This window comes from Chiloscyllium punctatum, chromosome 37 (assembly GCF_047496795.1).
Source record: "Chiloscyllium punctatum isolate Juve2018m chromosome 37, sChiPun1.3, whole genome shotgun sequence".
In the NCBI taxonomy this organism is placed as follows: domain Eukaryota; kingdom Metazoa; phylum Chordata; class Chondrichthyes; order Orectolobiformes; family Hemiscylliidae; genus Chiloscyllium; species Chiloscyllium punctatum.
In genome coordinates this window covers 48,743,959-48,768,995 of record NC_092775.1, presented here as the reverse complement: position 1 = coordinate 48,768,995, position 25,037 = coordinate 48,743,959, and the positions used below count along the sequence as shown (strand labels likewise).

The window sequence follows — 25,037 nt, the reverse complement described above, 5'->3', positions numbered from 1 at the left end:
TCCAAATCATTTATATAAATGATGAAAAGTAGTGGACCCAGCACTGATCCTTGTGGCACTCCACTGGTCACAGGCCTCCAGTCTGAAAAACAACCTTCCACAACCACCCTCTGTCTTCTACCTTTGAGCCAGTTCTGTATCCAAGTGGCTAGTTCACCCTGTATTCCATGAGATCTAACCTAGCTCTCCAGTCTTTGTTGCCTGGGCTGGAGCATTTCAACTATAATGAGAAACTATGAGAAGCTGGAGTTGTTTTTCTTAGAGTATAGGTGGCTGAGGGTAGATAGGAATAAATGGGATTCTTAATAGAGGGATCATTAATCAGGGGCATAGATTTAAGCTAAAGGGGTGGAAGCTGAGAGGAGATTAATTAAAGAATATTATTTCACCCAGAGGCTGCTGGGTATCTGAAATCACTGCCTGAAAGAATGGTAGAGGTGAGAACCATCACAACATTTAAGTATTTAGATGATCACTTAAAGCGTCATATCAGACAAGGCTATCAGCCAGGTACTGGAAAATGACTAGAGGAATTAGGTCTTGATGACAAGCACAATAGAACCTCTTCCTATTCTGTAGAACACTGACTATATAAGTTGTTTGAGTGCAATTTTGCTTCAATCTGAGGTTTCAAATCAGATGAACATTAAAGTCCAATCCAAATAATTTAAGCATCAGATTTTTCTATATCATCATAAATTCAGTCATAAATTTTAGATTAGATTAGATTACTTACAGTGTGGAAACAGGCCCTCCGGCCCAACAAGTCCACACCGCCCCGCCGAAGCGTAACCCACCCATACCCCTACATCTACATCTACCCCTTACCTAACACTAAAATTGTGAACTGTAAACTCAAAACAAAATAATTCTATATCCTTGAGGCAACTTAAAAAGCACCACCATTATCGTGAAATCCTGTTTGCAGTGGCTAAAGGCCATAATTCACTAACAAAATTTATAAAAATGATTTGAAAGTTTGAATTTTATCCAATGTAATTGTGCCAAATCAATACTTGGAAACTGTAATGGTCACAGTGCAACAAGAAGAATAAGTGGGCCAATTGACAAATCCTTCAAACTGACTCCAGCATGCATAATAACAATGTCACTTTCAAACTTCCTTTTACAACATCAGTTCTGGAGATTTTAAGGTACACCTGTACGGTTTTAAAAAGACGACTTACAGTCTCAGTCTGCCAAAAGGTATCCATAATTGGACATCTCCTGTTCCCCACTACATTATAGTACCAAAGCCAGGCCTCTGGGTTTATTGGTTCTCCCACTGTGCCAAGGATTTTCAAGGAATCCCTTCTAAACCTGAGTGGGACAAAATCCAAAAATTCAAACTTCATAACTTTAAAATACACAAAGAAATAGGTTTACTACATTTCCTGCACTATACACCTGATATCTCACACACACCAATATTTTGTTCCTAATCACTGTGTCATAATAAAGATAAAGTACGCAGATTATATCCCTAAACAAAACAGTAATGAAAAGGTCTTCTTTATCTTCAACCACACATAAAACACCAGACACAAAGAAGGATGTATTTAAATACGCTAAACATATATAATTGCACACATGGGATCAGTTACAACTGTTAATCTATGTTGGTTATATTAATTGCTTAATACTATCAGTACTGTATTTTGAGATTTTCTTGATTTTTGGTTGTAATGGTAGGTAACATATATAACAATACATCAACTCAAAATGAAAAAAAAGTCTACCAAGTCTACTCCTTTACAGCTACTATACAACTCATTCTATCAAAGATTCCTTTCCGCACATTTCATTTCCTGAGGAAATGCTTTGTGTGAACTCTCTTTGAAACCCAAAAGATAAATCAAGGCAACTTTAGGATATATATCTTCATTTATCACATTTCTGCTAATCAAACCTGGATTCACGTCATCCAGCGATAACCTTCACCTACACATTGTCATTTCCAGCGTAATCTCACAGGAACCTCACATTTCATTGGACCATTTAAATATCTGCCCCAGCCCCACCCAACTCCATTCACCCTTTATAATCCAGCTCCTGAAAAGATAGCAGGGATTAACTTTTTAACTACTGAATAATAATTTTGGACAAGCAACAAATGAAAACAATATTGATTTAAAAACTTTTTAAAAAATGAGTTACAGCTTTTCTGATAGGAAAATCTCACCTTTTAACTGGTTCTTCTCCATATTTCATTAGCAATCGAATAGCTGTGGGTGCAGTGTAGAATTTTGTCACTTTGTATTTGTCAATAATCTCCCAGAATCTACTTATATCAGGGTAAGTCGGTACACCTTCAAACTAGAAATTGTTTTAACTTATTACTTTTTTGAAAAAATAAAAGTTAAGTGTATCTCAGTTCAACATGCTTATGAAACCTCTATGTAGTTTTAACCTTTGCGGAGACAGCAGCTTACATCTATTCAATTGCAAACTTTTCCATTCAAAGCTTTGGCAATATGGATCTGAAAGCTCAACTGGTTTGACACCAATCAAATATTGTACAGTGTTAAAGACTTCTACATCAGATTGGCATGTATGCCAGTATTGGAAAATAAGTGAAGGAAATTGGAAACCTAAATGCACGCTATTGTAGAAACCATACGATGAATTTTCTTTCCGATTTTACCAGTTAGTAAGATTACATGGAGTACAATACACAAGGAACTTTTCTTTAGGAATTTCTCTGAACAATTGATTTGTAGATAATATCAATACTTCAATACTAACCATAACACTTGTAGCACCATTGGCCAGAGGTCCATAAACAAGGTATGAGTGGCCTGTAATCCACCCTATATCAGCAGTACACCAATACACATCATCAGGTTTGTAGTCAAACACATATTTAAAGGTTGTAGCAGTATAAAGAAGATAGCCTCCAACAGTGTGCTGCACACCCTTTTAGAAAACAAACAGATTTGATTATAAACTTCAAAGATTTTATCAAATAAATATACAGGGAAAAAGCTTCATATGTAGAATGTAAACTCCTAAATTAAACACCAGAATGAGACTGGAGTGAAAAAGGTAAATAATAAAGACATATATTGTAGATACTGTATTTCCTCAGGAATGTGAAAAACAGAGGGCTCTATTTCATTTCCTCTTGCAGTTGAGCTGGAAGGTTGGAAGGCCATAACCAAGTAGGAAGCATGGACCCTGACACCTTCCCAACTCTAACATAATTTAAGCAGTGGCTACATTTCTGCCCAGCTCCAACAGAGATCCTTTAATGACCAGTTAACCCAAAAGGCAGAAAGGGGGAACCATCATAGGTTAAGCAAAGCAAGCAAACTTGTGCAATTGGTTCAGGGCGGGGGTTGACAGGGCCTCATTGACGGTTCTGCATTCTGGGCTCCTGTGGAGGTCATTCCACCACCACCATTCTGGTGGCATTGTTAACAAAAGTAGCTACTGGCTTCAGCAGTTCCCAGAGATGGAATTGACTGCCCTGGGGTCATTAATCCCATCGATCAACAGACTCTCTCCAAAGAGGGCAACACAAGCGTCTCGCTGGTTCTCCAGTGAGCAGCCCATCACCTCCAAAACAACACCCATGCCGATTACCGAATTGAGGTGTTTACAATGGTTCAAGAATTAATAGAATAGGTATTGAACTAAGGTGGTGTTGACCAGCACTTTAGCATAACTTTAAAATTAGATGTAGGCTGAACAGAGCACTTCTTTATACAAAGAATACTGGCTAGCACAAACTCCATCCTATGAAGAGCTAATGAGGTTGGTTCAATTGAAAATTTCAAAATTGAGATTAATAGATTTTTGTCAGGTAAGAGACTACTGGTTACTATATTCAGCACTTAGTTGTCAGTTGGTAGTATATGCCATTTGAAGATGCAAGAATTTTCCTCAGAGTAACACAGCTCCATTCATCCCTCACTGAGGAAAATCCTAGCAAAAAGTCATCCAAAAATATTTTTCCACTCATTTTATTTACCTGTGGTCAATTTGTTGCACGTGGGGTGCAGGATGGAGGGAAGGGGCAGCCTCTTTTGGGTAGCTTCAGCAACCAATGTACAGTTCAATTGTTTTGATCCTTGGTGGGGTCCCTTTAACTAGAATTTCTTCTGTTTGGAAATGCAGCAATTCAACCTATCTGCCCTCTCTGACTGGCCAGGAAATACAGAAGACAAAGTTAAGAGCAGGAAGAGTAGGCATAATGTCGTGGATGCTATCAATGAATGATACACGTTGAAGCATATTGAGGAGGGGGTGTCAATCATATTCTAGAATTTCCTGTGACCATGACTCTAGTGTTGCATCAACGCCAGGTAGAGGAATGGCTAGTCACATTTTACAATAGTGCAAATAGATTTAATGTTATCAGCTAAACAAAAGCTGCATCGAATTGTAGGTCCCTCACATAGTGACCTTGATAAAAGGTTTATTGAAGAATCAAAAGAACGATGCCCAATTTAATATAACTTTGGCTATTCAGATAGGCTTAAGATGTTGGGTCTATTTACTTTAAAGTACATGAACTTGAAAGCAATTTGTTCAAGGTACCTGAAATAATGGAAAAGCCACGCAATTTTTCCACTGATAGCTCATTAGAATGGTTCTCCCTGATCTACAAATTGAAACAAGCTAGACATCATGTTGCTTTTCTTTTTCACAAAAGTAGCAAAAGGACCTTTACACTTAAGTTAGTTATCTTGTGTGGTATGTGTTGACTATCTGCATTCCTTCAATAGCCAGCTGGATTGGTTCTTAACTGAGATAAAGATCACATTTTATTAATAAAAAAGTAATCAGTTTCCATAAACGTGGTCATTGTGATCTAGATTTCATTGCTCTACGTTTCTTTTTGCCTTTCCCAGAGGTTTTAAATGACTGTGCCAGAGGTTTTAAATGGTTGACCATTTCTAATCATGATTCTCCATGCATCATGAAGGTGAGGCAAAATGGATGGATCAAATGGCCTTGTCCAACCCATCGCTGTCAAATGCATCGCTGTTCTAGATGGAGCAAAGTCATTACCTTTGGTTTTCCAGTTGATCCGCTAGTATAAAGGATAAACAGAGGAGTTTCAGAATCACACCACTCAGGTTCACATTCATCACTGGCTTCCTTCATTAAATCATGCCACCAAAGATCAATCTCAACATTCCATGGAGTCTGAAATGTACAAAGTCCAATAAACAGGAGACTAAAATATTTATAAAATCAACAATCTGCAGTAATTAAAAATACATCATAGAACAAATTAATATCTTGGATCTTTATTCTGTTATGAATTCATAGTTTGCTTTAATAATGAGGCACATGTGTTCTACAAAAACTGCATCAGGGTTAACTAAACAGGCGTAAAACACCCATGATAACACGTACAATCTTTGCACCCCAATCTTGGGATGGATGACAACAAAAAAAAATAGCATAATAGCATAAATCCTTGAAACCTGAAACAAAAATATGCTGATAAAAGACGCATCGAACAGGACTTAGAGTATGCAAGTTAAAAAGTTTCAAGTATTCTCATAAAATATTACAGTGAAAATATTAAATTTGCCCCTTAAAGAAACTGTCCAACACACATAACTTCTGCTACCGATAAAAGAAAACAGAAGAATAATACAGAAGAACAGAAGAACAAGTCAATTAATACCCCTTTCTGCCTTTTCCATGTAGGTGCTGCAAGTTCTCGCTCTTCGGGCAATTTTCCAATTTGCTTATAAAAGCAGTTATTGTATCTACCTTTACGAGATTTTTAAAAGAGCACTATACATTATAACTACTGCCTACATAATTAATTAGTTAGGATCTGGAATGCATCTGGAATGAACTTCCGTAAGAAGTTCGGAAAGGCAGATTTAATGATGGATTTCAAATAGTAATAAATACTTACCTGAACAGAACTTGTCTAGATAATATTTGTATTTAAACACAACCTAATAGCAAATAGCTGCATGTCTTTAAATGAAAAGATACAATAACTTATGTTGGCAATACGACTAATTTGTGTCAGTAACACTTCACAAACAGTAATCAAGTCAATTACTAAATTTGATAGTATTTGCTGAATCACGAGGAGCGCTCCTTCTCTGTCTCAAAGCACTAAATTAGATTGGCAAGATTCATCTGAACAATGATAAAAGGGCAAAAGGAACTACACATTAATATTTTATCTGATAACATTGAGGTCTGGTTTAGGAACTTAAAGCCTGATACTTAAGTACAAAATTGTCCTGAGGCAATTGGGTCAAGCTTAAAGAGAGTAGAAAAACAAGAAGGCCTTTGAAACAAAACCATTTTCATCGGTTACCTATTTAAACAGAAAGGGACCAGTTTTATGATTCAAAATTTAAATGAAGACAGTAATATTGAGACACCTTAAATTGCCCAATAAATCCCACATATTTACCAATATACATTGCATATTGCAGCAACGTTACAGCAGTAGGTTATAAGGTAGCATTAATGTGTCATAATACAGCATGCGGTTCAGAAAGAATTATGCAACATTGTACATGTAATTACACTATAAGCTATTTTGGCATTCCTTTAGTTACAGACTGAAGCCATGCATTCAATGTTGAGTAGTTCAGCATGATTACATTTTTAAAAAGAAAGGCCCTGCAGTACAGTACCACTGATTGTTAGGTGATGGTTAATTTTCTATACCACAATTACAGTAATTGATCAATAGAAATGACTGACATTAAAAGCTCAGTTTAAAGCTTTAGAATAAAATGAAGCCCTAAAATATGAACCGCCTCAAAATTGCGGGAATTTTTCAAAACCAGAATAATTATGTAAAGCCAGACAGACTTGCATGTGCATGTCATGGGATGAGTGAAAAACAGCAGCAAGACTGCAATGTACAATCCTATCTTTTTATTCATTACAAAATGAACCCAAAAATATCTCTTTACAGTCCCTTTCAGTTATCAGAACATTTATCCAGAGTTACTTTTTATGTTCAATCACAAAAGGAAGTTTTCAAATTTCAAAACACTCAAAGACTAAAGTATACTTAAACACTATAACTTAGGGGGCTTATAAGAAGCCAAAGCAACATAGATAACTCCATTTTACATTTTAACTGGAAATTGTACAACTGTGTAAGTACCTTTCTAATAAGGATTGTGGAGCAGGTACAGTAAGGGGTTCCTCCTCCACTCTAGCCCAGCAAGTTTACCCAATGAAAAATCATTAATCTGAAATGAACACAGTTTCACTCTATGCAGATACTGCTTGATTTGATATGTTCAAGTATTTTCTGTTCTTCAGATTTTCAGCATCTACTGTATTTATATTCTAAACAGAACCTCTCCACTTACAACTATAATAACTTCTTGTACACCCAAAAATCAGGATCTCCCACCAATCCAGCTTTCCGATCTCAAACAATACCTGAACTGCGTTGTCTCTGATCTTGTTCTTCTCTTTTAATCTCTCCTGCACTTTCCATCTACCTCATTCCCCATGCTTTTTACCACTTTTTCCCTCTCTGATCTCCTCTCTCCAACATCTCTCCCCTTAACTAGCTTCTTACCTTTGATCTCTCTCCACCAAGCCTCAGTTTCTAATCTCTCCCTCCGTTCCCTTAAGTCTGTAGTCTCTGCTCTCCACATATGACCTTCTCTTTTCCCCCACTCCCCTCAGCCACTGATATCTCCACTGTCCCTCTTAACCTTTAATTCCAAGCTGTTGCTGGACAGCCTGCTATTCTCTCAATACAGCCAGGAAAGGAAGACAAAAACTGAACAGGTACTGCAATCGGAGGAGGCAGAATGTGAGGAAAATCAGGTCTCCTCGGTTTCTCAAACTTTGAAAGTGCATTACTTCCCACACCTGTAAGAAATGGGGGTCAAAGTCACTTAAATATATTTTATTTATTGTGAAAGAGAAGTACAAACACAGGAAAATAGGAGGCAGGAAATTTGGGAATTTTGAACAGTGCGAATGGAGGTTAGCGCAGTTGAGTGGTCCTCCTGCAGAATGTGGGAGGTAAGAGTCACCACTAGTGTCCCTGCTGACTGCATCTGTGGGAAGTGCACCCAACTCCAGCTCCTCAAAAACCACATTAGGGAACTGGAGCTGGATGAACTTTGGATCATTTGGGATGGGAGGCAGAGGGGCTTATTGAGAGGAGATACAGGGAAGTAGTCACACCTCAGGTAAAAGAAGAAGGCAGATGGGTTACTGTCAGGAGATGGAAAGGGAACCAACAGGCAGTACCAGTATCCCCTGTGGCCATTTCCCTCAAAAACAAGTATCCAAATTTGGATACTGTGGGGTGAGGGGTGGGGGGGGGGGGGGGAATGACTTGCTAGGGTAAGCAATGGGCACAGGTCTCTGGCACAGAGTCTGTCCCTTATGCTCAGAAGGGAAGGGAGAAGAAGAGCAGAGCATTGGGGGACAGATAGGAGGCTCTCTGGGAACAAGAGAGACTCATGGTTGGTGTGTTGTCTCCCAGGGTTCATTATATTTCTGATCATGTTTTGGGGATCGTGGAGGGGTAAGGAGAGGGGGAGCAGCACCAATTCGGAGGCACCAACAACATAGGTAAGGAAGAGAGATGGGGATTTAAGGCAGAAATACAAGGAGCTAGGGTGGAAGCTTAGAGCTAGAACAAACAGCTGTTATCGCTGGTTTGTTGCCCATGCCATGTGCTAGCAAGGTGAGAAATAAGGAGAGAGAGGAGTTGAACACATGGGTACATGATGCGGGGGGAGAGTTTTGGATTCCTGGATAATTGGAGCTATTTCTTTAAAAATAGGATGGTCTTCATCTGAACCAGAGGGGTACCATAATCCTGCAGGGGAAATTTGCTAATGCTCTTTGATTGGGTTTAAACTAATTCAGCAGTGGGATGGGAATGTAAAAATTGTAGTTTGAGCGTATGAGGGGTTGAGAGTAGTGAGGTCGGAAATAAAGGTTTCAAGGTCGCAAGAAGGCACCAGCAAGCAAGGAGTTGGTTTGATGCTACTTCAACGCCAGGAGCATCCAGAATAAGATGGGTGAATTTGTAGTATGGATTGGTATCTGGGATTTTGACATTGTGGTCATTTCAGAGAGGATAGAGCAGGAATGGGAATGGTTATTGGAGGTTCCAGGATTTAGATGTTTCAGTACGAACAGAGAAAATGGTTTGGTGGGGGTGGGGGAGAAGAGGTGGTGGTGGTGGTTGGTGGTACTGTTAGTCAAGGACAGTGTTACGGTTGCAGAAAGGACGTTTGAGGACTCTTCTACAGAGATTGTATGGGCTAAAGTTAGAAACAGGAAAGGAGGAGATGTCACCCTGTTGGGAGTTTTCTATAGGCATCTGAATAGAGGATAGTATAGCAAAGATGATCCGCCATAGGAGAGTGAGTGACAGGGTAGTTGTTTTGGGATCTTTAACTTTCCAAATGTTGACTGGGAATACTATAGTTCGAGAACTTTAGATGGGTCAGTTTTTGTCCAATGTGTGCAGGAATGTTTCCTGACAGTATGTAGACAGGCCAACAAGGGGCGAGGCCACATTAGATTTGGTACTGGGTAATGAACCTTGCCCAGTAGATTTACAGATAGATGAGCACTTTGGTGAAAGTGACCACAATTCAGTTATGTTTACTTTAGTGATGGAAGGGAATAGGTATATACCACAGGGCAAGAGTTATAGCTGGGAGAAAGGCAATTATGATGTGATTAGACAAGATTTAGGATGCATAGGATGGGGAAGGAAACTGCAGGGGATAGGCACAATTGAAACGTGGAGCTTATTCCTTGATAAGTATGTACCTGTCTGGCAGGGAGGAAGTTGTTGAGCACGGGAGCCGTGGTTTACTAAGGAAGTTGAATCTCTTGTCAAGAGGAGGATGAAGAAGGCTTATGTTAGGATGAGACGTGGAGGCTCAGTTAGGGCACTTGAGAGTTACAAGTTAGTCAGAAAAGACCTAAAGAGAGAGCTAAGAAGAGCCAGGAGGGTACTTGAGAATTGATTTTTAGAGAGGATCAAGGAAAACCCTAAGGCTTTCTATAGGTATATGAGGAATAAAAGAATGACTAGAGTAAGATTAGGCCCAATTAAGGAGAGTAGTGGGAAGTTATGCATGGAATCAGAGGAGATAGGGGAAGTGCTAAATGAATACTTTTCGTTAGTATTTACACTGGAAAAAGACAATGTTGTCAAGGACAATACAGAGATACAGATTACTAGACTAGATGGAATGGAGGTTCATAAGGAGGTGGTGTTAGCAATTCTGGAAAGTGTGAAAATAGATAAGTCCCCTGGGCCTGATGGGATTTATCCTAGGATTCTCTGGGAAGCCAGGGCCTTGGCTTCAATCTTTATGTCATCATTGTCTACAGGAATAGTGCCAGAAGACAACCCTGGCAATTATAAACCAGTGGTAATTATAAACCAGTGAGCCTTACTTCAGTTGTGGGTAAAGTGTTGGAAAAGGTTATAAGAAATAGGATTTATAATAATCTAGAAAGGAATAAAATTGATTAGGGATAATCAACACGGTTTTGTGAAGGGTAGGTCGTGCCTCACAAACCTTACTGAGTTCTTTGAGAAGGTGACCAAATAGGTGGATGAGGGTAAAGCGGTTGATGTGGTGTATATGGATTTTAATAAGGTGTTTGAGAAGGTTCTCCATGGTAGGCTATTGCACAAAATACAGAAGCATGGGATTGAGGGCGATTTAGCGGTTTGGATCAGAAATTGGTTAGCTGAAAGAAGACAGAGGGTGGTGGTTGATGGGAAATATTCATCCTGGAGTTCAGTTACTCGTGATGTACTGAAAGGATCTGTTTTGGGTCCATTGCTCTGTCATATTTATTAATGACCTGGATGAGGGTATAGAAGGATGGGTTAGTACATTTGCGGACAACATGAAGATCGGTACAGTTGTGGATAGTGCCAAAGGATGTTGTAGGTTACAGAGGGACATAGATAAGCTGCAGAGCTGGGCTGAGAGGTGGCAAATGGAGTTAAATGTGGAAAAGTGTGAGGTGATTCACTTTGGAAAGAGTAACAGGAAGAGAGAGTTGTGGGTTAATGGTAAGATTCTTGGTAGTGTAGATCTCTGTGTCCATGTGCATAGATCTCTGAAAGTTGCCACCCAGGTTGATAAGGGTTGTTTTTATTGGTAGAGGGATCGAGTTTCGGAACCATGAGGTTATGCTGTAGCTGTACAAAACTCGTGCAGCCGCACTTAAGAGTTCTGGTCACCGCATTACTGGAAGGATGTGGAAGCTTTGGAAAGGGTTCAGAGATGATTAACTAGTATGTTGCCTGGTATGGTGGGAAGGTCTTACAAGGAAAAAGTGAGGACTTTAGGCTGTTTTCGTTAGAGAGAAGGTGGTTGAGAGGTGACTTAATTGATACACATAAGATAATCAGAAAGTTAGATAGGGTGGATAGTGAGAGCCTTTTTCCTCAGATGGCGATAGCTAGCACGAGACGACATAGCTTTAAATTGAGGGGTGATAGACATAGGACAGATGCGAGACATAGTTTCTTAAATCAAAGTGTAGTGGGGTGTGGAACACACTGCCTGCAACAGAAGTAGATTTGCCAACTTTAAGGGTATTTAAATGGTCATTGGATTGGCATATGGATGAAAATGGAACAGTATAGGTTAAATGGGCTTCAGACTAATTTCACAGGTTGGTGCAACATTGAGGGCCGAAAGGCCTGTACTGCGCCGTAATGTTCTATGCTCTAGGAGTACCCTACTGAGCCTATTCTACCATTCAATTAGATCATTTCAGCCAGCTCAATATTCTCTTTCTCTTTCCAGATCCCTTAAAAGCTTTGCATAACAAGAATTTATCAATCCCTGACTTAAAATCTGCAATTAATCCAACATTGAATGACACTTAGAGGAATGGTTCAATCTTTTATCAGCCACTGTGTGCAAAAGATTTTTCCCAACCTCATTCCTGAAATGTCTAGCTCTATTGTTTTCTGATTACACCCTTTGTTCTAGACTTTACAATCAATGAAAATAGTTTTTCTTTATCTGCCTTATCAATTCTCCTTAATATCTTCAAATACTCTGACCAAATCAATTCCCTAACTTCTAAATTCCATAAAACATAATCCTTGGTTGTATAATTTCTCTTTATAGTTTAATCCTTCGAGACCAAGTATCATTCTAGTAAACCTACCTGCAGCTTCTCAAAAGCCAATACTTTATTCATAACACTTACTGCTCAGAACTCCGTGTCAACACTACTTTAGTGTTTTCCATTTATTAAAATACTACAAGCATTAAATGTACTTAAGATTCAGACTGAGGACAGAATTACTTGCAAGCTGAGCTGGCTGTGTTGGTGAAAGCTATCATGTCTTTGCAGATCATTTTCCAATATCTCAATCTGGACATGGGGTATTTCAAATGAGTTTCAAAAACTTGCATTTGATAGGGCGGTACGGTAGCTCAGTGGTTAGCACTGCTGCCTCACAGCACCAGAGTTCTAGGTTCAATTCCAGCCTCGGGCGACTGTCTACGTGGACTTTGCACATTCTCCCTGTGTGATTTTCTGCCGGGTGCTCCAGTTTCCTCCCACAGTCCAAAGATGTGCAGGTCAGGTGAATTGGCCATGCTAAATTGCCCATAGTGTTAGGTGCATTAGACAGAGGGAAATGGGTCTGTGTGGGTTACTCTTTGGAGGGTCGGTGTGGACTGGTTGGGCCGAAGGGCCTGTTTCCAAACTGTAGGGAATCTAATCTAAAAATAGGTTCATTGAAAACATTGACATCTGGCTGCATAAATGGTATATGAAAATGGAACAACTATTTCAGCCTCGGGCGACTGTCTGTGTGGAGTTTGCACATTCTCCTCGTTCCTGCATGAGTTTCCTCAGGGTGCTCCAGTTTCCTCCTACAGTCCAAAGATGTGCAAGGTGAGGTGAATTGTCAATGGCAAACTCCCCATATAGTGTTCAGGATGTGTAGGTTAGGTGCATTAATCAGGGGAAAGGTAGGAAATCTGTCTGGATGGGTTACTCTTCGAAAGGTTCGTGTGGACTTGGGCTGAATGGCCTGTTTCCACACTGTAGGGATTCTATGATAAATCTCCAATTTCACCTAAACAACAGAAGATAAATGGATAGCACTCTAAACTAGAGCTTCAACATACCAACTGAAGGTGAAATGTTGGGAAATACGAGGACGAGGAAATCCAAATGAAGTAATTTAAGAATATTTGTTACTAGTATGTACAACAACTACCACAGAGAAGAGAGCACTGAAGACTAACAAAGAGCTTTGGTGTTTTAAGTCTGGGGAGGTGTAACTTCATGGCATAGAAGAGGCAATAGCAAAGTTCTTAAGTGGTAGGCTATGCCACATAATTCCCTTCTCAAGGCAGATCTGTAAAAAAAAGTGACCTGTGCTTCAAGTTGAGATTACGTCTGAAATGATTATGGAGACCAATCACTCTTATGAATGAATAATACAAATGACTCAGCATTCTTTACATTGTCTTTTTCACTATAAATCAGGAATTGGAATTTTTATAGGCTAATTTGAAGTTTCGCAATAACAACCCATTTGTGCAGCATCAGTTGCATGAGAAGGAGACTGAAACAGGGTTGTAACCAATCCTTGCCCAATTTTGATTTGTTTACTAAATCTTCAGGGAGTTAGGGGAAAAAGAATAGAGAAATCCACAAGCATTTGAATTCTATCAAATCTCTAATTTTCAGACTTTTACAAATCAGTAAAGTTGTTCAAAATGTGCAGAACAGGACAATCTTAGAAGTGTGCCTACAACTACAACAGTCGTCAGTAGACAAAGGACATAGCAGCTGTTATGTTGCGATACAGTTCCACAAATGATGTTAATAAACTAGGGCAGAGTGGGAGAGCAGAAAAACACATAGCAAAGCTAATTGTGCAGCTACATCAAGACTAAAATACCTTTATTTTATGATGAACATTCTTTGCTTTCACATTGTCCTTATCCTGTAGAAAGTTCATAGATGAAAGAAACAACATTTTTGCAACAGCTTTTCCTTTTGACAGCTTTATGTTTTTGTAACCATGTCAAATACTCTACCATCCAACAATATTGCACATAAATTCCAATGTAATTCTCAGCAGGAAACGGACTAGTCATTTTCATTTTTAATATTAGTGATATATCTGCAGTTAAGAATACACAATGCTTGTGGAAAAAAAAAATCAACTTCTGCTGCTCACAATCGTAGGAACTAAAATAAATTCTCACAAATGTTGGCATGTAAAATAGTGAAATGTCAATCATGAACAGTGGATTGAGAAACAAGCAATATAATACTGTATTGTGCAGACCTGGGCAAATTGAATGAAGGAATTCCAAAAAGGGCAAAGAAAATCTCAGCACAGTACATGTTATCCTAGCTTGCAATGCTGGTTAAAAATCTTTCTGCTTTTTCTCACCTGGACGTTGTAACAGGATCGTTTTGCAGGTGGTGACTGTGCATCAGTTGAAGCTTTATTTGCACAAGCTCCTTCTGCAGCTTCTGTACCTCCCAAGTGCTTTACAACAATGCATTTTCCAACAGGGAAGTTCCTTCAAAGAAAATTACTTCACAGTCAGGAGCAACGTCCACAACACATGAAATTTATTTATATTGTTTATTTTAAGAGAAAGGAACAAAACGTCACAGACATGAAAAATTTATATCAACCTTTTGATTCAGATGATGTAAAAAGTATGAGATTTTGAAGGTCACCTACTGGAAGTATTACAAATACACACCTCTCTTTGCACTTCTTGAGTGCTTCATCCACTATCTGTTTCAAGTTTATGTGTTTATCCCCTCTATAAAATCCATCTGAGAAAAGATAAGCAAAATAAGTTCAATATTTACTTCTGATGGTGATACTTTTTTAGTGCATTGTAAACCACGTGTAAATCAGCCAGAAAGGAATATAGTCACCCACTGAATATGCCTGATGAGACCAGTCCTACTTAACCCCTTTCGCATAATCTATCAAAAGATGCCCTGCACAAGCAGCTTTAAAATGTAATGAAGCCCAGAAAAAAAGAACAATACTCAAAAGCAAGAATCGGTCTAGGGCATTTAGCAATTACTCTGATATTCAATTAGATCATGACTTGTCGTTACCAACCTTCATATAATCCACCAATTTTCCTGACATTCCTCAATATTTTTGGTGAACAAAAAAAACTTTCAAATTTCAGGTTTATAATTAACAAATTTACCAAGACTCATCTGTTGTCAACTGCAGATAGCTTCAAATTTCTAGCAATCTTCAAATGAAGGAGTATTTTCTAATATAAATCCTGCATGGGTTGACTCTATGTCCCAAAATGCAGAAGTAATTTTTTTTTCACCATTCATCTATTCTCCTTGATAAGATGTCTTCTTTTTCTCCCCCACATTTTCTCACAGGCTATAAATATCACTGGCAAGGTCATAATGTTTGCCCTTCCCAAATACCCTTGGGAAGCTGGCAGTGAATTGACCTCTGTAGTCCATCTAATCATTTGATCAAATAACCTCTTAATATTCTAAATTCCAGAACATAAACCCTAGATGGCTGCAACCTCTCCTAATTTAATAATAGCAGCATCCAGTAGATCTCGGCCACAGTTGCTCCAAGGCCAAGATGCCCTTGCTATAGTGGGATGCCCAGAACTGAACACAGTACAACTATTGTCAAATCAGGTTTTGCATACTGCAGAAAATCATTTACTCCTAGATCCAGAGGATCAGAATCAAGGCCAGAATTTCATTAGTTTTTATTGAAAAAAAAGGTTTTAGGTTTACAAAATTACAAAACCAGTACAAAATAGTATGACAACTTTATAACAAAATAACAATAACAGAAACCAAACTACTACTCTATTCCAGACTACCGAAACACAAAAAAAAGCAAAAGAACTAACTATAATTCAATAAATAACCAAGGAGAAAGAAATAAAATTAAACCGAGTTATGACAAGGTACTTAAATCATATTCAATGAAATTACTATGAAATTACTGCAGTCAGCACAATCTCATTGAAGCTCCCCACCATTGAGAACAATAGTAAGTAAACCCGTATTTGTTTGGGATTCTTCCCCCCCTCCAGGGACCTCCAGACCGACAAACACATCTTTCACAGCTACACAAAGGCCCTGAATATTATAGCTGATATGTTGCATCAATAGAATTCAAAAAGGGCAGCCATGTTCTGTAACACAATTTCGTTTTCTGGTGCACCATACTCGTAAGGAAGTCCAGGGGGATGTGTTCCATGACAATCCTACGCTAACTCATGAGTCCTGGGGGTTTCTCCGACACCCAGCTCATTAGAACCTTCTTTCTTGCGCAGAAAGAAAGAATATTAAACAATTTCTTCCCATGCACATCCAAAGAGGGAAGATTTGGAAGACCCAAAAGGACAGACACCGGATCCAACTTAACCTCAGTTCCCAAAACCTTTGCCAAAACACTCACAATATCATCCCAATACCTGCAGAGCTTGTGGCATGACCACAAGCAGTGAGTAAGAGTACCAACCTCCATTTTATACTTAGAGCACACTGGGGACACTCCTGTCTTAAATTTCGCAAGCTGTTCTGGTACCAGATGAGCCCTATGAAGTACCTTCAGTCAAATAGCCTGGATCCTATTACAAATCAAGATCTTCCTAACATTTTCCCAAATATCCTCCCACATCTCGGAGGAGATTTCCATCCCCAATTCTTGAGTCCAGGTTTTATATAACCTTTCAATGTCCTTCAAGACATTACTACCTAACAAGTGATAGAGAATGCTAACTGAAAGGGCGTCCGTAGACTGGAGCACTCTCCTCTCCACGTCCGACTGGTAGGGGTTAACCATCAATGTAGTCTTTTTTTAATACCAAGTTTCTAACCTGGAAGTAAGGAAAGAGATCTCTCCTAAGTAGCTCAAACTTCTGACTCAGCTGTTTGAAGGACATTGTGACACCCCCATTAAATAGATCTCCCAAACAGGAGATTCCTCTGGTCTCCCAGAGCTTAAAGCCAGAGTCCATCGAACCCGGCTGAAATTCCGACATTCCCATTATGGGAGTGAAAGGGGAAGCTTTTTTGTAAATTGCCCTCGCCCTGCCACATCATCGTCCGTGCTTTAACTGTATTTAGGACAATTGGGTTTTTACAGTGATCCATAACAGTTCTCATCTTTTCCATAAACAACAAATTAATGAGGGGGCATTTTGTCTGGGAGGCCACAATGTCTAGCCAGGTTGATCATGGATCCTGACAGGCCCATTCAGCCACATAGGATAGTAAGGAACTCAATTGGTATTTCCTAAAGTCTGGAAAATCTAGACACCCATCCTGGCTCTTGCGGAAGCTGCAATTTATCCAGCTTAATAAAAGGCAGCCTATGATGCCAAGTAAAAGATCCAAGCCAGCTGTAAAGCCTGCTCAGTGCTTGCCTTAGCAGCATCAAAGGGAGCATTCTCATGGGATATAATAAGCAAGGAAGAACATTCATCTTCCGATATCTTGGTTGGTTAAGATCTTCCCAGCGCCAAAGGTCCTGCCTTACATTCTCTAGCAACTGCCCATAACTGGCTTTATATAATTGATCGAAAACCAGGGCATTAAAAATGCCTAACTACAAAAAACCTCCCTGTGACCACCAGACGGGGAATGGGTTCCATCCCCAAAATTGGATATACTTGTAAAATCCCCCACAGGCATGGCCTCTGATTTCATAGAACATAGAAGAATACAGCGCAGTACAGGCCCTTCGGCCCTCGATGTTGCGCCGATCAAAGCCCACCTAACCTACACTAACCCACTATCTTCCATATACCTATCCAATGCCCGCTTAAATACCCATAAAGAGGGAGAGTCCACCACTGCTACTGGCAGGGCATTCCATGAACTTACGACTCACTGAGTGAAGAACCTACCCCTAACATCAGTCCTATATATACCCCCCCTTAATTTAAAGCTATGCCCCCTTGTAATAGCTGACTCCATACGTGGAAAAAGGTTCTCACTGTCAACCCTATCTAACCCCCTAATCATCTTGTACACCTCTATCAAGTCACCCCTAAACCTTCTTTTCTCCAATGAAAACAACCCCAAGTGCCTCAGCCTTTCCTCATAGGATCTTCCTACCATACCAGGCAACATCCTGGTAAACTTCCTCTACACCCGTTCCAGTGCCTCCACATCCTTCCTAATAGTATGGCGACCAAAACTGCACACAATATTCCAGATGAGGCCGCACCAGAGTCTTATACAACTGCAGCATGACCTCAGGACTCCGGAACTCAATTCCTCTACCAATAAAAGCCAGTACGCCATATGCCTTCTTCACTGCACTATTTACCTGGGTGGCAACTTTCAGAGATCTGTGTACATGGACACCAAGATCCCTCTGCTCTTCCACACTACCAAGTATCCGACCATTAGCCCAGTACCCCATCTTTTTGTTACTCTTACCAAAGTGAATCACCTCACACTTACCTACATTGAACTCCATTTGCCACCTTTCTGCCCAGCTCTGCAACTTATCTATATCCCGCTGTAACCTGCCACATCCTTCCTCACTGTCTGCAACTCCTCCGACTTTCGTATCATCCGCAAACTTGCTCACCCAACCTTCTAACCCTTCCTCCAGGTCATTTATAAAAATGACAAACAGCAATGGTCCCAAAACAGATCCTTGCGGAACACCGCTAGTGACGGCACTCCAAGATGAACCTTTGCCATCAACTACTACCCTCTGTCTTCTTCCAGCCAGCCAATTCCTAATCCAAACCTCCAACTCACCCTCAATGCCATATCTCTGTATTTTCTGCAGTAGCCTACCATGGGGGACCTTATCAAACGCCTTACTAAAATCCATATATACCACATCTACCGCTTTCCCCTCATCTACCTCCTTAGTCACCTTCTCAAAGAATTCAATAAGGTTTGTGAGGCATGACCTGCCCTTCACAAAACCATGCTGACTATCCTTGATCACATTATTCTTATCCAGATGTGCATAAATCCTATCCCTTACAATTCTCTCTAAGACTTTGCCCACAACAGAAGTGAGACTCACTGGCCTATAGTTACTAGGATTATCCCTACTCCCCTTCTTGAACAAGGGAACCACGTTTGCTAGCCTCCAGTCCTCTGGCACTACTCCTGTAGACAAAGAGGACACAAAAATCAAGGCCAATGGCTCTGCAATCTCCTCCCTTGCTTCCCAGAGAATCCTAGGATAAATGCCATCAGGCCCAGGGGACTTATCTATTTTCACCCTTGCCAGAATTTCCAACACCTCTTCTCTACATATCTCAAAGCCATCCATTCTACTTATTCGTGCCTCAGTATTCATATCGACAACAATGTCCTGTTCCTGAGTGAATACTGACGAAAAGTATTCATTCAGTGCCTCCCCAATCTCTTCAGCCTCCACACGCAACTTCCCATTACTATCCTTGATTGGACCTATTCCTACCCTAGTCATTCTTTTATTCCTAACATACCTATAGAAAACCTTAGGGTTTTCCCTAATCCTACCAACTAAGGACCTTTCATGTCCCCTCCTTGCTGCTCTTAGCTCTCTCTTCAAGTCCTTCCGGGCTACCTTATAACTCTCAATCGCCCCTATTGAACCTTCACGCCTCATCTTTACAAAGGCCGCCCTCTTCCATTTAACAAGGGATTCCAATTCCTTATTAAACCACGGCTCCCTCACACGACCCTTTCCTCCCTGCCTGATAGGTATGTACTTATCAAGGACACTCAATAGTTGCTCCTTGAACAAGCTCCACATATCAATTACGCTCTTGCCTTGGAATCTACTTTTCCAATCCACACATCCTAAGTCATGCCTCACCGCATCATAATTTCCCTGCCCCCAGCTATAACTCTTGCCCTGTAGTACACACTTATCCCTCTCCATCACTAGAGTAAAAATCACCGAATTGTGGTCACTGTCCCCAAAGTGCTCACCTACCTCTAGTTCTAATACCTGGCCTGGTTCGTTACCCAGAACCAAATCCAGTATGGCCTCACCTCTTGTTGGCTTATCTACATATTGTGTCAGGAAACTCTCCTGCACACATTGCACAAACACTGACCCATCTAACGAACTTGAGCTATAGCTTTCCCAATCAATATCAGGAAAGTTAAAGTCTCCCATAACAATCACCCGATTACTGTCACTCTTCTCCTGAATCATCTTCGCAATCCTTTCTTCAATGATTCTAGGACTATTAGGAGGCCTGTAAAAGACTCCTAACAGGGTGACCTCACCTCTCCTATTCCTAACCTCAACCCAAACTACCTCAGATGGCAAATCTTTGTCCATCTTCCTTTCCACCGCTGTAATACTATCTTTGACAAGCAAAGCCACACCCCCCCCTCTTTTACCCCCACCTCTGACCCTACTAAAACATTTAAACCCTGGAACCTGCAACAGCCAATCCTGTCCCTGATCTAGCCATGTCTCCGTAATAGCCACAACATCGAAGTCCCAGGTACCAACCCACGTTGCAAGTTCACCTACCTTATTTCGTATACTTCTGGCATTAAAGTATACACACTTCAAGCCACTCTTCGGTTTACAGGCACCCTCCTTTAAGATTGATGCCATATCCCTAACCTCCCTACACTCCAGGTCCTGCACCCTAAAGCTACAGTCTGGGTTCCCATGCCCCTGCAGAGTTAGTTTAACCCCCCCCCCCCCCCCCCCCAAGAGCACTAGCAAACCTCCCCCCCCCAAGGATACTGGTGCCCCTCAGGTTCATGAAATTAATCTATACCCTGAAAACAAACCAAATAGATTAATCACTTGTATTAAGTAGGGCACAGATGTCATTGGATCGGTTAAAAAGAGGATGTCATCCACATAGAGGGTGATTTTATGCCTACCTGACCCTACCTCCGGGGCAGTTATATCGGGATCTGTCGGGATGGCTTCCGCCAGTGGCTTGATCACCAATGTAAATAATAGTGGCGAGAGGGGGCACCCTTGATGGCTGCCTCTGCCAACACTAAAACTATCTGATCTGAGATCAGAAGTGAGGACCGCTGCTTTCAGATCACTATACAGCACTGCCACCCATTTGATAAAAACCTCTCCAAGACCAAACTGTTCCATGACGGAAAAAAGGTATGCCCACTCCACCCGACCAAATGCTTTCTCTGCATCCAGGGAGAATACCAAACCCGGGATCGCTCTTTGCTGACATATTTGGATCATATTTAATACTCTTCTAATATTGTTGGTAGACCTACAACCTTCAATAAAACACGTCTGGTCCTCCTGGACAATATAAGGCAATACCCTCTCTAGCCTTAACGCCAGCATTTTCAACAGGATTTTAAAATCCACGTTCAGTAATATGGGCCTGTAAGAAGTGCAATCTTCTGGGGCTTTTCCTTTCTTAAGAATAAGAGAAATATTTCCTTTTCTCAAAGAAGATGGGAGGCAGCCATGACTGAATGAGTAATTGTACATATCCAAGAATGGCCCAGCCAGGTTGTCTATAAACTCCTTATAAAACTCACTTTGAAATCCATCTGGACTGGGCACTTTACACTCTGGAGCTGCCTCATCGCCTCCTGTATTTCCTGAAAGGACGCCTGCTCTGAGCTTATATCGGAAAGGTCCATGGTCTTAAAAAAGGACTCAATTTTCATCATTCTATCCTCATAGCCCTCCGACTGATACAGCTAAAAATAAAAAACTTTCTAAATGCTGCATTAATCTTTTTAGCATTGCAAGTAAAAGTACCAGCACTCTCTCTTGTGGATGTAACAGATTGGGGTGGGGGGGTGCCATTCTTCTTTTTGGCCAAGTATGCTAGATATCTTCTCCAGTTTATCAGCATACTCAAATAATCTCTGTTTCGCAAAAGAGATGTCCCTCTTTGCTGTTTGGGTAAGTGCAGCATTCAAAGTAGCCCGAAGGGCTATAATCCGCTGCAATTTAGGTAGAGACGGCCTATCAAAGTATGCTAACTCAGCTGCCTTCAGGCAAGCCTCGAGCAAATGTTGCTGTTCTCCCCCTGTCATTTCACAGAGTAAGAAATAATCAAACCCTGTGCATAGGCCTTGGCGTCTCCAACAACACCGATGGGTTGCTGGCCGCACCTAAATTAATATCCCAAAAAATTTTAAACTCCCATGAAAAATACTCTATAAACTTGCCACCTTTCAGGAGGAATGGGTCCATGTGCCTGTGCCGGGAACCTGTCCTACCACCACTGGCCTTGACTGCCATGTCACTGCCACATGATTAGAAACAGCAATATTCCCTATTCTGCAAGATAGCACCAAATTCAAAAAGGTTGATGGGACACAAAAACATGTCAATTCTAGTACAGCACTTATGTGGATTAGAAAAAAAAGGTAAAATCCCTACCTTCGGGGTGAAGACATCTCCATACGTCCACCAACCCTAACTCCTTGTTCAAGTCAACTATAAGTCTGGATTGCAGAGACATACCAGCAAGACCCCTAGGCATCCTGTCCACCTCGGGGTCAATAATATAATTAAAGTCTCCCCCTATAATTGTATGATGTGCCCCAAAGGCCCTGTTACAAATTTAAATGGATGCGCCGGGGGAGGCAATATATATTCAGAATCCCATATTAGATTAGATTAGGTTAGATTAGATTACTTACAGTGTGGAAACAGGCCCTTCGGCCCAACAAGTCCACACCGCCCCGCCAAAGCGCAACCCACCCATACCCCTACATCTACATTTACCCCTTACCAAACACTATGGGCAATTTAGCATGGCCAATTCACCTGACCTGCACATCTTTGGACTGTGGGAGGAAACCGGAGCACCCGGAGGAAACCCACACAGACACGGGGAGAATGTGCAAACTCCGCACAGTCAGTCGCCTGAGGCGGGAATTAAACCCGGGTCTCAGGCGCTGTGAGGCAGCAGTGCTAACCACTGTGCCACCGTGCCGCCCACATGTATTAAAGATTTAAGTATTATGAATTGCCCACACTCATCCTTAATTTGGCCTAGGGTTTGAAACGGGAGGTTTTTCCGGATGAGAATGACCATTCCTCTACTTTGAGTTAAAAGATGAGAAAAATACATGGACGAATCCTCCCTGTTGCAACTTCAAATGCTCCTTATTGGTTAAGTGCATTTTTTGTAACAAGGCTACATTGACCCTCTCCTTTCTAAGGCTTGACAGTATCTTTTTTCTTTTAATTGGTGAATGACCATCTTAACATTCCAGGTGCACCATTTAAACGAATGGCTAGCCACGATCATCCAAAACAGTCAGTGACCCCTGGGAGGAAGAACCCCACTCATAGTGCACTGAGTGAAAACCATAAACAGTTTCTCTAAGTTTAAAAATGCAATTTCCAAAACTACTAAATCAAAACTTCTAACAACTGCTTTTTACAGCATATCAACATTTCACATAACTGAAAGGAGACTTTCCCTCTTGTTCACGGGGGGGGGGGGGGGGGGGGGCGCTCATACCACCCAATAATCCCATCATGACTCCTTCCAGCTGGAGTTAGGCCCACGCCCCAGACAACACAAAGAAAAAAAAACAATATCTTATGACAATAAAGTTAAAAGTGGGTACCAACTTGTCCCCTCCATCCTGTAATCCTAGGCACCTCTGGTTGAACAACAAAAAAAATTTAATACATGACCTCTCCCCTCTTCCCCTCCACCCCCAATCCAAAACAAGGTATGCCTGGAAGGGGGACAGAAGGGAAAGCAAACAAAAAAAGAAAGAGAGATCATTTTGACCCCGATATATATTAACAAGACGACAAAGACCATCCCTCCAACAACCAGGCAAATTACGTGGAAAAAAAAACAGAATAAAATAATTGTCCATATAATTCAAGCCAGTCAGTCTATTTTAAAGCATCCAAGAAGTCCTTTGCCTTTTCTGATGAATCAAAGTTAAACACGAACCCCCATTGCTGAAATGCAGTATCACTGGATATCTAATGGAATACTGGATATTCAGGTCCCTCAGCCGCCTTTTTACCTCAAAGACCTTCCTCTTGTGAATCACAACTGGAGAAAAGTCCTGAAAAAACATGATTCACGATCCTTTATATACCATAGCCTGAGGATCCTTCCCCAGTGTTCTAGAGGCTTCCTGCATTATTTGTTTGTTTCAACAGTGCTGGAGTCACACTAGGACTGGGTGGGGTCGCTGGTCCGATCCGGGCCTGCACATTGTGACCTGGTGGGCCTGCTATACCCACACCCAGCCTACCTCAACCTCCAGCCTTGGAAACTGTGAGCCATTGCTCCAGAAAGCTGACAAGCTGGCCATTTTCCTCCCCCTGTTTGGGGAACCTCAGCAACCGGATGTTCTTCTGACGACCTTGTTTTTCGAGGTCGTCAACCTGCTCCTCCACACTCTGCATTCTAATGCCAGAATCCGACCCACTAAGGATTCGGCTGCAGTCTTGGAAGCCACGGCCCATTGCACCACTTCCCCGAGACGCTGGGTCTCCAGGTCACGCCACTGCAGCGTGACCGAGATCAATTCAGGCCTGGCCCGGGTCTCTTCCATCGACTAATCTATCTTCTCTCGGAGTTTCACCAACTCCGAGATCAGGCTGTGTTCCGCAGGTGAGTTCCTGGGGGAGGTCACGGAGGCTGATGATGCGGCCATGGGTGTGTCCATTGTTGCGGGGGTGGGTTCCCTGTCTGACACAATCCCCGTGCTTCTTCCCTAGTCATCTTCTAAACTGCACCAAACTGTTCAGAACTGGTACTAAATAATTCGAAGGGTTGGGAAATAGTTATTTCCAACAAATTAAACAGTGAAGGAAGGGTGAGTGCCACACTTTGTCTAGATTCTGGTGCAGAGCTCAGCAAAGCAGACCTCCTGGGTCGCCACCATCTTGACTCCTCATTAGCCTTTTTAATAGTGTTTGTACATTCCCAGGACAGTTTTATTTTCTGTATATGATACATTAGTTGAGCTGGATCACCATTTAGAAAGAACACTGATTCAGCTCTGTTTAGTTTCAAAGCAATACCCTCACACTTACCTATAATGTAATCTATTTGCCATGCATGCTTCCACCTGTATTGCTTTTACAG

General features: G+C 41.1%; 1 protein-coding gene across 4 annotated transcripts in view; it reads right to left on the bottom strand.

The window, feature by feature from the left end:
• The window catches only part of LOC140463095 (acetyl-coenzyme A synthetase, cytoplasmic-like), a 76,869-nt gene that overhangs the window by 17,929 nt on the left and 33,903 nt on the right, over positions 1 to 25,037 (bottom strand). For 2 of the 4 annotated variants that reach the window (XM_072556812.1, XM_072556811.1), the window contains exons 6-12: positions 14,724 to 14,799; positions 14,402 to 14,534; positions 13,901 to 13,945; positions 5,017 to 5,154; positions 2,746 to 2,916; positions 2,183 to 2,316; positions 1,188 to 1,320 (exon numbers count right to left, since the gene is read on the bottom strand). In XM_072556812.1, coding sequence (XP_072412913.1) covers positions 1,188 to 1,320; positions 2,183 to 2,316; positions 2,746 to 2,916; positions 5,017 to 5,154; positions 13,901 to 13,945; positions 14,402 to 14,534; positions 14,724 to 14,799 — 830 coding nt within the window. The remainder of the gene's footprint in view (positions 1 to 1,187; positions 1,321 to 2,182; positions 2,317 to 2,745; positions 2,917 to 5,016; positions 5,155 to 13,900; positions 13,946 to 14,401; positions 14,535 to 14,723; positions 14,800 to 25,037) is intronic. The other 2 variants (XM_072556814.1, XM_072556813.1) reach the window with 1 other exon arrangement.